Consider the following 13,135-nt stretch of genomic DNA (forward strand, 5'->3'; position numbering starts at 1 on the left):
TATCCCCCAAGTCTCAGAAATAATTTTAGGTCCCATGAGAACAATGAATTAAACATGAAGTTTGAGATAGGAACCACATTAGATAGTAAAGCTAAGCTAAAAGGAAGTACAGGATGTGAGCTCTGAGCTCCACCTAGGTAGTGGGAATCTGGGAAACCCTGCCAACAGAAACTAGATGACAAAGAATGCATCCTACACAGAGCTAGACAGAGACAAGGGACCTGTAGTACAGACCCACTAGGCAGATAATAAGGAGGTGACTCTGACAGACAATTAACAGGAGAAACAAAAGAGCCAGATGTATTAAGCAATCTAAATTTTTAAATAGAATTTTCATACTTCACTCTGATATTAGCTAAATTCAGTTGAAAAACTGGCACCTCTTAAGGAAAAAACAAAAGAAAATTAAATTAGTATTTCACAAGAAAAACTGCAATGTATTTATAGAATACCTAAAATGAACAAATTACCTCTTTATATTCATAATCATCTTCAGATCTTTCAGTTATGGTGACCTCTGAAATCTTGTCAAGTTTTAATCTTAAAATATGTGGACTAAAATAATTATGTTTATATCTGATTTGACCTTAAAGTACAGTATTAGACCCTTATCTTACCAAATTGATAAATGCATGTAATTAAAGTTCTTTTTAAAAACTTTCTCTTCTATACCACCTATAAATGTTTTAAAACAAAATATTTTCATTCTTATTCTAAATTATTGTTCTACAATACAACCCCAACCCATGAAAAATTACCTAATGACTTCCAACACGATTTGAAGGCTTACAAAAATATACATAGTATCATAAGATAATATAAATTAGGAGATAAGAAAAATGATGAACAGAAAAACTACAATAAATTTTTTAAATTTATATCAAATTCACAAGGCAGTGTGACTTTTTTATTTGGTTTAACGATATTATGAATGGAAAAAACAAAAGCATGCCAATATTTAAATATAAGCAAAAAATACCTTTCGATGTTTTGATTAATAAAAGTTACTTAAAACTCCACTTTTTTTCTTATATATCTCAGTTTTAAAATTATCTTCTCAGGAAAGACAGCATAATTTTTAAGCACATATAAACTATATAGTAATCATAATTCAATAACTCATAAATTATAAAGAAATAAGAATTAAAACATCAATGGAAATGATTCTAATTAAAAATTCTAATAGCACTAGTGTTAAGACTTTCAAAAGTTACAAGTTATTTTAATTAAATATGAAAATTTCAAGATGACATTTAATTTTGAAAGAACAAGATATATCAGTAAAGCTATTTTGTTGGTTGGTGGACTTAAATTTTTTTCAAATGTACAGACTTGATTATGCCAAGTGTAAAAATTACAAAGTTAAACACTTCAATGCACAGTAATGATTATGAAAATCAACGATGAAATTAGCCTAGTTTACCTTTTGCTTCTGGTTACAAGAAATTTTTACTCTGTCTTCCAAGAGTTAGCTGAAAGTGTATGTAACAATTTCTGCTGCTTGTAATAAGAACCGATAACACTTACATGGTATTTAATAGAAGCCAGGCACTTCCCTAAGACTTTTACAAGTATTAGCTCACTGCAACCTCATCCTACCTACCAGGTTGGAATTATTATCACCTCCATTTTACAGATCAGGACTTACAGAGACAAGGTTACATAGCCAGGACCTAACAGAATTGAGAAGCAGACCCAGAAGTTAAGGTTTCACAATGCTATACTACCTCTCTTGTTATTCCGTATGGATTTTCTGTGCTATGTAAACACCTGAAGTGTTTGCCAATTATCTTCCACACAGTTCTAAACCTCTCAAAAATAGGTAATACATTCTTCTTACTAAGCCCCATCATAAGCAATAACTCTTCAGCTTGCCTTATCTGCTTGAGGAGATTCTTAAGCCTAGTTCTTTTAACAAATCCTCAGGAACCAAATACCTGTCAAAAGGCCAGTACTTTTATTGGCCAACATGAATCTTTCTCAACAATAAAATGAAAAGTAATTTAGGCTCAAAAAATAACAAATTAAAAGTAGGTTAAACTAGCACAAGATAAAAACATTTCATACCTAAAGTTGATCCCGTAACCTTGAACTCACCCATACTGAGTACCAGGAGTGAAGTACCTACCTATATTAATTACCTATTGCTGTGGAACAGTTTCCAATAGCATTTGCCTCACTCTCCCTTAATCCTTTGTCAGCAGCTTCCTTAAAAATTATTAGGCTTCCACTAATAGTCTGTTCAAGGTATTTCAGCTTTTACTAACATACTACTTAAAGTACTTCCAACATTTGCCCTTTCAGTTCCAAAGCCACTCTGATACTTTCAAGTATTTCTTATATTAGAATGCCACTTCCAGGAACCAAAGTCTGTGTTTTTTATATATTCCTGAAGACCAAACTCCCCAAAATTGAGGGCTTAAAAGAACAACAAGCATGCATTATCTCATAGTTTCTGTGGCCAACAATTCAGTAGTGCCTTAGCTGGAGGATTCTGAATTGGCATCTCTCATGAGGTCCCAGTCAAGCTGGCAGCCAGGGTTGCAGTCATCTGAAGGATTAGCTGAGGCAACATGATCCACTTTGAAGATGGCCCACTGACATTATTGGCTGGAAGTGTAGTTCCTCCCCATGTGGGTTCTCCAAAGACTTCTTAAGTATCCTCAAGACATGGTAGCTAACTACTTCCAGAATAAGCAATCCAAGAAAGCAAAGTGAAAGCCACAATGTCTTTATAACCAAGCCTCACTCACATGTCATCAGTTATCCAATATCCTATTGGTTGCATAGCTCAACCTCTTCAATATGTTAGGGAACTACACAAGAGCATGAATACCAGAGATGAGGATCACTGGGCATCATTTTGAAGGCTGGCTACCATACTACCTTCCAAGATTTTAAGGGTATTAAAAGAATTAACAGACATAAACCATCAAGAATGGTGCCCTGCTTAATGCTATACAAGTGTTCATTACTATTTTCCGTGTTCTGAATATAGATAAGTACCTATGGAGAAGTTTCATAAGTCACCCATGGCCCAGTTCCCCCATACATTAAGATGAATGGATAAATAAAAGACATACTAAACCTTCTTCCTTCTCTAGATTTATGTTTTTCTGACACATTTTCACTTGAGATAAAATTTCCTGAGATTCAGCTACAGGAAGTCAGCCTCTTTTTCTTGGAAAAGTATGGCCCCTCCTTCAAGACAGCTACTAGAAGTTGATTTTGTAAGAAGTGACTTGTCTTTAGGTCTCCAGAAAAGCAACACAATCCTTTATCATTGTTCATACCATAATAAACTTCAAAGAATATTCCAGAATCATCTGGATAAATTTTAAAACTGCAAATAGGCCAACTGACAAGATTATTGTAAAGAAGAAATGCCAAAGCATAAGCTGCTACCATGGGAATATGCAGAGGAAAAAAGTGATTTGTACTTAAAGTTTTGGAAATACCAAACAACACTTGCATACTGATACCCAGAAAATATTCAAGGCAACAGTTTTCAGCCACTAATACGCTGTTTCCCATAACCAAAAAGATAAAGTGAAAAAAAAAAACTATCATTTTATAAAGCTTAAAAAGTACTGTCATATGGACCATGACCATATTTATTCTCACAACAATTCTATGCAATAGTATTGCAGATACAGTTTATCTCTCAGTTGGGAAAAAAAGGCAAGAAACTGGATCAGGAAGATTAAGAGATTTGTAAAAAAAAGTCACCTAGCTAAAAGTGACAAAGACATGCTTCTTGAATAACAATATAATGAATTTTCTACTGTGCCATACTGTTTCTAAAATGACACAACAGGAATATGCAATTTTTACTAATAACCCAAAGAACTTTCATCTATTTGTTTTCCAAATTCTCAACTGTTCTATTACCAACAGCTAAACTCAAATCACTTAACTAGCTGAATTTGAAGGAGGAAGAAGTATAAAACAGCCACAGGACTACAGACCCAAAGATTAAATTAACCAAGGGCAAGAGATTAATAATAAAAGGTCAGGAAAAGGACAAGCACACAAAATAGGAATCACTATTTTCAATTGGTATTTTTAGTATCCACAAAATGATTTGAACAGAATCTTTCCAGAAGCAACTCAGTTGAAATATGATGTTGCAGTATTTCTGAAGAAATAAATGCACTTTGGTATGTATGTTTCAATGCATCTATTTGACTAGCTGGCTAGCAACAAATGGAAAGGTGTACAAACGGATCCCCAAACAATTCTGTGGCAGTTCACAAATTTGCATACAGTACAAAATATAAAAATAAATGAATATGGAAATTAGAGGAGAAAGGGAAACAGAAATAAGATAAAGATTCAGTACATGCCAAAAAATGTCACCAACTTTGTTAACCATAAGCCACAAGTTTGACTCAAAGCTTCCCAGCAGTCAAGGTGAACAGGGGATTGTAATCAGATACCAATTCCGTATCCATCCAATAAAAACAGATGAGTTTCTGAGCAGATGTGCAATTTCTGGTTCCAAAGCCTGAGAGAAATTACACCCTTAGGTTCTCATAGAGAACACATTGTGGATTGTGCAGATATTGATTCCCTTTGAACCTTGGGACAGCCACCAAGACAGAGTGAAGCAGGATCGGATAAGAGTACCATGTGAAAAAAAGGTTGGAAAGCACCGCTTTACAAGTAGTATTGCCAGAATGGAAATGGACAACTCATGAAGAACTGCCTGAAAGATAAAGCCCTTACTCTGGTTCTACTTTTACTGGACAACTTTTGCATCTGTAATGTAATCTCACAGGTAAGCCTGTTCTCCAGAAAATGCCTATACAATTAAGGTGGTCACAGTTCTCATGCAGTTATTTATCCACTGCAGAATAATGAACTGGCATTCTGGGCTAAAATCAGTTTGTTAACACCAAGCTGACTGTAAGCCTTTACAAAACTCCCCACTATCTGCCTAGTATTCCTTCAAAGAATATCTTTGAACTTCATTTCCAAATTTAATTTCTTTTCTGCCCTATTCCCCTCAAATCTGGATCCTGCCTTTCTGTTTTGACACTTAATATGGTGCCTGGTTCTCTACTCTGCTTTCCAGGCTGTGGCTTCCCTTCCTCCCACCTGCAGCTGCAGCCCACAGCCCCACCTACTGCTAGAGCAGGTTCTGTATTCTAGGGCAGAGCCTGCCCTCACGCCGAAGGCCCCACTCCTCCACAGCTTCACTTGCTCTAGAAGGAATGTAGTAGTACCTGTGATTTTGCATGGTATTAATCAGCTCCTGCCATTTGGTCACAATGGGTGAACTAATTGGTAGTTTCTGCATTGGTAGAGTCTGCACCAAATCCTGACCTTATGGATCCTACCAGAAAATAGGTCATTGTACACCCACACTGAAACTACCAGGAAGCCCTGAACCCAACACAGTACTAGAGAAGATACAACTGCAAGAAGCCTCAGAAAAGAATTTCAGCTGGCCTGGTAGAGCAGAGCTTGAGGTGACAGTTGGTATGACAGGGTCACAAACAAGGTTCTGCAAATAGACCACAGCCAGAAAGCTATGATCAATTTTCAGATGTAAGCAGCATCCAAAGTTCCTCACAAATTGGACTCTTCCATTGCTGCACTTGCAGGTAGTGATCACTGCCGGCAGCAGCATTTTATAAAGAACTGGGGTGAAACATATAGCTAATTATATTTTACATGATTTCCCAAAGCCACTATACACAGAAATTGCTTTGTAATCTTTGCCATCACTGCAGAGCCAATGCACCCAGAGGCAATCTGAATTCTAGCCTGGCTCCTCCATGATCAACACTTTCCTTACTAAATTGAAATAAAAGTATGGTAAATAGCAAACATCACAGTTATGTTCCCTTTCGTAAGAATGTCAATTTAAATAATGCAAGTTAACTGAATATTAGAGACCAAAGATGGCAAATAACTGGCATGCTTACTGCCACTTTCCCCATTGTTGTTTGCTTCCTGCAGTCTTTCCCACTGAGTCTTCAGGAGGTCTCAGGATTCTAATTAACACCACTTACCAGGGAGCCACTACCAATTCAATAGACTTGGCAAGAGTGGAAATTTATTGGCCACCCCTGCCTTAGACAGCTATTGCATATTTTCTGCCTCAGAAGCTGGAAAATGACTTCCTTTCAACACATGACTCGTAGTTCTCATAGTGCATGGTGATATAATTTTTTCCAACTTCTAAGCCAAGAGATCCAAAGATATGAGCTCCACATACTATATTATATATACCTCTATCTGACAATATAAAGGCTAGATGTATGATACTCATCTATAGACTTGTTACCCCAGTCACAATCCTTAGACCAGCAATGGGAGCAGCACCTGTGAGCTTGTTAGCAATGCAGAATCTCAGCCCTGACCCAGACTTACTGAATTAGAATCCTCATTAAAGATCCCACATCTTTGATTCATATGCACATTAACATTTGCCTAGACTAGAGGACACAGAAATACAATTTTTATCTTCCCAAATAGCCTATAACTTTCATGCGTGTAAAACTCAACACTCCAGGTTTAGTAACATGCCTTTTGGTCTACATTCTACATTCAGACTATCTATCTTTTTTATCTGAATATATGTAGGGTGCAAGTAAGCACCCAGGGGCACATTCAGTTTTCCAGTGATAATAAGAAATACCCTACTTGAGTAAAATAATGCCATTAAGGATTTTACAAATATATTCTCACTCAATACTATAAATATTCCAGAGAAATAACATTTTATAACACGGGGGTAGGAGGAGGGGAAGGAAGGGATTACTATTTGTTAAAAACCATAAATAACAAAATAATTTTTTTTTCTTTTAGATGGTAGCCATCCTTACTGGTGTGAGGTGATACCTCATCGTAGTTTTAATTTGCATTTCTCTGATAATTAGCGATGTGGAGCATCTTTTCATGTGTCGGCCATCTGTATTTCTTTTTTGGAGAACTGTCTGTTCAGCTCCTCTGCCCATTTTTTAATTGGATTATTTGTTTTTTGTTTGTTGAGGTGGGTGAGCTCTTTATATATTTTGGATGTCAAGCCTTTATCGGATCTGTCATTGACAAATATGTTCTCCCATACTGTAGGGTACCTTTTTGTTCTATTGATGGTGTCTTTTGCTGTACAGAAGCTTTTCAGCTTAATATAGTCCCACTTGTTCATTTTTGCTGTTGTTTTCCTTGCCCGGGGAGATATGTTCAAGAAGAGATCACTCATGTTTATGTCTAAGAGGTTTTGGCCTATGTTTTTTCTAAGAGTTTTATGGTTTCATGACTTACATTCAAGTCTTTGATCCATTTGGAATTTATTTTTGTGTATGGGGTTAGACAATGGTCCAGTTTCACTCTCCTACATGTAGCTGTCCAGTTTTGCCAGCACCATCTGTTGAAGAGACTGTCATTTCCCCATTGCATGTCCATGGCTCCTTTATCAAATATTGATTGACCATATATGTTTGGGTTAATGTCTGGAGTCTCTAATCTGTTCCACTGTTCTGTGGCTCTGTTGTGCCAGTACCAAATTGTCTTGATTACTATGGCTTTGTAGTAGAGCTTGAAGTTGGGGAGTGAGATCCCCCTACTTTATTCTTCTTTCTCAGGATTGCTTTGGCTATTCGGGGTCTTTGGTGTTCCCATATGAATTTTTGAACTATTTGTTCCAGTTCGTTGAAGAATGTTGCTGGTAATTTGATAGGGATTGCATCAAATCTGTATATTGCTTTGGGCAGGATGGTCATTTTGACGATATTAATTCTTCCTAGCCACGAGCATGGGATGAGTTTCCATTTGTTAGTGTCCCCTTTAATTTCTCTTAAGTGACTTTAGTTTTCAGGGTATAGGTCTTCCACTTCTTTGGTTAGGTTTATTCCTAGGTATTTTATTCTTTTTGATGCAATTGTGAATGGAGTTGTTTTTCTGATTTCTCTATTGGTTCATTGTTGGTATATAGGAAAGTCACAGATTTCTGTGTGTTAATTTTGTATCCTGCAACTTTGCTGTATTCCGATATCAGTTCTAGTAGTTTTGGAGTGGAGTCTTTGGGGTTTTTTATGTACAATATCATGTCATCTGCAAATAGTGACAGTTTAACTTCTTCTTTACCAATCTGGATTCCTTGTACAAAATAATTTTTTAAAAGACAAATGTTCAATTTTAATTAAACAAAATTATCAGTGAACACTACTATTGTAATAAAAGACTGGCTAGGGATGTAACTTACAAAGACAAGCAGGCATTGTAGATGGAGTATCAGTTTAGTGTGATCACAGTATTTCAGGTGATCAGTTTAGTGGAATCCTTAGTTTTGCCTTTTCAAAACAATTGACTTTGGAACTGAAGTCAGAGTTCATTAGCCACAAATGACAGGCTTAAACTCACTGAGCCCTCAGAAATTACTGTTGGGGCCAGAGGAGACCTTTTCAGTGGCTTCCATGACCTAAGAAGCCAAACTCTTAGTGTCAGAATAATACCTAGAAAGATGAAAAATAGTCAAAAGCTAATTAGGGGAGTATTGAATCAATACAAGTGGAAGTCGGTAACAAAAGCAGTACTTTGGGCCTCCACTTTCCTAGTGTCCATGTATTCCAGTTTTCTCCCTTGAACAAGGTCTTTCTTTAGACAAGTAGCAACAAAATCAATTAAGCATTAGCTTTCTTAGTACAATTCATCCTTGCCTGCATCTCCCAAAGGGATTAGGCACTCTCAGGTGTCCATAGCCACACATTAATACACAGCCCCAGGTCACTACTGTAACTGAAAACCTCACCCAAGTTATACTGATTTCTATTAGAGAATTCACGCACGAAAGATAACCAACCTTCTTTACAAATTCTAGAAACACCTACTTGGCCCTTTACAAATTGCACAGTTAAAACCTAGCCTTCTATTTTACAATATTGCAAATACCTTTCCAATGAAGAGTTCTACAGAGGACTCATATACTTTATGACTAGATTTCTTAAAAACTCTAGAAATAGTTAAGTAAGACAGAACTATGTGCATGTGTGTTTGTATCTCACTTTGTGGAAGTTTAGAAAATAAAAGCAATGATACTGTGAAAAGCTTTGGAAGAAAAACAGATGACACTAGTACATCCAGAAAGCTACAAAGGAGGGGCATTCCAGGGGTAAGAATTCTTTTTCCTCATCACATTCTCTGAACTGTTCTAAGGAACATGGGGCTTTTAACTAATAAGCCATTCCCCCTACGGTGAATCCTGGCTATGCTTCTGGTTTGGGCCACTTTAGAATGTGCATGTTCTTTATTTTCAAATATTTAAAAGCAAAGAAAATTATGATTTCCTGGAGAATTAAAGTCAACTTCTTACAAAACCTTGCTCAATAACAATACCTTACCTAATTTTCTAAGGCACATCTGTTCAGTCACAAATAAGCGAAGTGCAAAACCAAATGCAGTAGATTAGAAGTGAGCAAGTATATGTCTCAAGTAGAGAGTATCAGATTGCTGATTCATTTGTGTATATTAGAACTTTTTTTATCCACTTCAATAGCTCTATTACATTCCCTAAGAGCTAAAAAGTTTGAACCCAAGAAAGTCTCACTTCAGTAACTATTATAATTGCCTTAAGAAACAATGTCAAGTAACATTATGCTATCAACTCAATTGTGCATGTTAAGAGAGCCCAGGCATACAGGGATAACTGGCATTCAAAAGTGATCCACAAACTTTATTTTATAAACTAGAAGTTAAAGCCTCTCCCATGACTAAACCTCTTACCTGAACACTGAATGTAGGAAAACTGACTGGTTAAATGTTTAAAATTTTTTATCCCCTAACTACCCTTTTGTTAAATCCAAAATAGTAGCCAGTAGCCTTTCACAAAGAAAGAAGGAACAAAAGTAAAGGGGTTAGATAATTCACAAACTACAAAACTCAATCCTGAAAAGTTAGAGTTGCTTATATTTGCATATGATTATTTGGAGAAATCTTTGAAGGATAGGGTTTTTGTAAACTGCTATCTGTTGGCAGTTTTGACTCAGGGACCTCCCTGCAAATTAAGTAAACCTGATTTTCACTGTTGAACCTTGTGCTGTATTTGAGTCCCACCATTTATTTCACAGAGATGTGTGCAAAAAGTTACTTCATTGTGTTCATTTCATGTTAACAATTAAACTATGTGTTATAGAAATCATTTTAATACAGAAAAAAATAAGATGCCTAGTTGTCATTCACTAACAAGGTCACTGGATAACTTTATACTTCATATACATAACCTCTAAAAAAAATGTTGACTCATTTTTAAATTTTAAATGGAATTTTACTGGAAAAGCTTGTTAGAGTTACGAAAAGAGTATAAAACCTCACATTAGACACTAAAGCACCCACAAATTTCATTCAAACTGACTTCAAAATATTCAAAGTTACATTCCTGTAAAATCATGTTTGCATTGAATAAAATACATTTCTTTTGATCTTTTCAACTTACTTCTTCAAAGCCCCTTGTAGTTTTTAATGTATAATGAGTATACTAGTATACTCAATATTCAGATATACTAAGACTGAGTCAGGACAGATTAGCAAGTTTGTCAAAGCCCACAGAATCAATCCTTGCTGGACCTCTGAAGTCTCCCATTAGAGCTGAGGACACGAGTTGGACAGAAAAATAAGCTAAGGGAGATTTTGGAGTTTCCTTGATATGTTTAAGAATAAAACTGATAAACATCTCTCTCCTACCTGCCTGCAGAAAGGAATAGTTATCTTTTTCTCATGAACTCCCCCCCCCAACCTCCACTCCCCCACACACACAACTCTCCAGTACAATCTATATGCCTACAGGGGGAGACTCAAAACCCGTACAAGAACTAGTGAACCTAATTATTCACATATGGCTATTCAATTTTTCTGATATTTCCATTGATAATCGCTCATTACTATCTGGTTCTTTCCTAAAATCTCTAAGCCTTGTCAGCTCACCAAGGTCATCATTTAGTTGATAAAGAAAAAAAAGTAATTATTAAAGAGCCAAAATTGAAACTAGCCAGGAAGAAGTCGATGCTACCAAACAAAACACTTTAGATTGGACAATTGGACCATCCACAGGATTATGGGTTGGATACTCTGAGCTTCAGCTCGTTTAAAGCCCAAAAACAAAAGTCTTGCTCTAATCCCCAAACTTTCCCGACTCGATTTGTTGGGAGGGGATACGTTTGAGGGGTTTGGGGGAGTTATTCAGGATAACCACTAAGGGAAAGAGGGTGGGATCAATTGGCTGCACCGCCTTTCATGAAACTTCCATCCTCAATTTGCTGAGTGGTTACTAAGTGCGAGACTCCTGAAGGTCTTCCAACTCTTCTTCCAACAGGAAAGTGGCAGCTTAACAGCCCTAGAAGGCGAAAAATTCAGTGGGAGGCTCAAAGTGGGGGGCGCTGGCGGACACGCCGCCTTGACAGTCAACCTGCCTTTCGGCGTTCGGTGGCGCAGGGCCTCGTAAAGCGCTCCCCAGTGGGCAGCCCGCGCCCTCGCCCCATACCCGTTACCGCGGCCGGCGCCCGGAGGCCGCGCCCACACGGAAGGATACGCTCCAGGTAGTAGGCGCCCTCGGCAGCCAGCGCGTCCGCGGCGTCCCCGGCAGCCGACGAGCCCAAGCCCAACGCTTCTTCCAGAACCCTCGAGGTGGGCATCCCTTGCCGAGCAGCCATCAGCGGCGCGCCCGGCCCTCGCCCCCGGCCGGCCCCCCGCGTCCCTAGGAACCACCGTTAAGACGCTGGGCGACGACCCCACGCAGCTCTCGCGAGAGCCAACAACCCCCACGCCTCACCCCTCCCACCAGGCCAGCCCCGGGCACAGTAGGGCTGCCCAGCCCATAGCGTCGGTGCCCTCTGCGCCCCTCCGGGTTACCGCGGCAACGCCGTTGCTTAGTTACCCTGAGAGTTAGGGACGCAGCCTCTGGAGTGAAGGAGATCAGATGCGAGAAACTGCGGGCTTGGATGACATTATTTTCTTACCGAGACAGCTTGGTTATCTTTCGTTTTGACCCTAGCATTTCTTTCTCACATCATTTTCCTCCATATCTTGCCTTTCTCTTGGTTCTTACATGCCCATCATCATCCTCCCGGATTTTAGATGCGTATAGGGTCCCAGTTGTCCCCAGGAAAAACTCTTGGAAAACAGGAAGATCCTCAGTGCCTGAAGAAAAAAAAAAGGGGGATCCTAGAAATCATAATTGAGAGACTGGCCCAATGGAACTACCATCCTTAGATGCTTGACAAAAAAACTAGGGTGGTCTCCTTAGTCAATTCCTTTCTTTTGCTTTTTTAAAACTCACTATCTGGACATTTGTTTTGACTTTTCGTCTCATACATACACTGAGACTTGGAATAATAGTATTTGTAGCGTGGATTCTTGCCAAGGTAAAGTCACTCTCATAATAATTATAAGATATAAATGGCCCTACCATGACGTATAATAAATGATATTTGCCCAATCACAGTGCAGTCCTTTTACAGGATCTTCCTCAGGTTTGTATTATGCATACATCGGAAGCCCTTTGCAGATTCTTTTCATTCAACATTTCTTGACGAAAACTGGATTCCAAACAGCAACTCATTACAAAAGTTCCCACTGATTACCAAAAATAAAACGGTAACTTCCTAATGTGATGGACAGCCTGAGTGTTGACCACTTTACTAGCTATGCAAAGTGCGGAAATTCTAGGCGCTTTAGTTTCCTCTTCTCTGAAACAGAGATTTTAATACCTACCTTACCAAAATATAAAAAGTGAAGGAAATTAAATATGTAAAAAACACTTAGTATTACCATGTCTGGTATATCAGATATTTTCAATAAATAATTGTTAATAAAATTTACTGAATGATTCTAGGCTTCAGTTTCCTCATTCGTAAAGTGGGGCAATATTACCTACCTCAAAGTATTGTTGCAAAGGGTAAAACAACATAAAGAATTAAGAACCCACCAGATACATAGTAGACACTAAGAAATAGATGTTATTTTTATTGAAGTTAATTGTTTTCTAAAATAATCAAGGGTCCCAATTAGACATAATAGTTGGAGAATTCGTTATTGGTGTTTATTCTTTTAATAGCTTACTCTTTCTCTTTGATATCTCACATCAAACATACCTTGAGTGCTTATTAATGCAAGGAAAAATTACAAAGGGCTG

General features: G+C 37.8%; 1 protein-coding gene across 5 annotated transcripts in view; it reads right to left on the reverse strand.

The window, feature by feature from the left end:
* Positions 1 to 11,706, reverse strand: part of SPAG16 (sperm associated antigen 16) — a 974,490-nt gene extending 962,784 nt beyond the window's left edge. For all 5 annotated transcript variants that reach the window (XM_057503578.1, XM_057503577.1, XM_057503581.1 and 2 more), the window contains exons 1-2: positions 11,534 to 11,706; positions 471 to 517 (exon numbers count right to left, since the gene is read on the reverse strand). In XM_057503578.1, coding sequence (XP_057359561.1) covers positions 471 to 517; positions 11,534 to 11,654 — 168 coding nt within the window. In that variant the 5' untranslated portion in view covers positions 11,655 to 11,706. The remainder of the gene's footprint in view (positions 1 to 470; positions 518 to 11,533) is intronic.
* Between the last annotated feature and the right edge of the window lie 1,429 nt (positions 11,707 to 13,135).

This window comes from Manis pentadactyla, chromosome 6 (assembly GCF_030020395.1).
Source record: "Manis pentadactyla isolate mManPen7 chromosome 6, mManPen7.hap1, whole genome shotgun sequence".
In the NCBI taxonomy this organism is placed as follows: Eukaryota; Metazoa; Chordata; class Mammalia; order Pholidota; family Manidae; genus Manis; species Manis pentadactyla.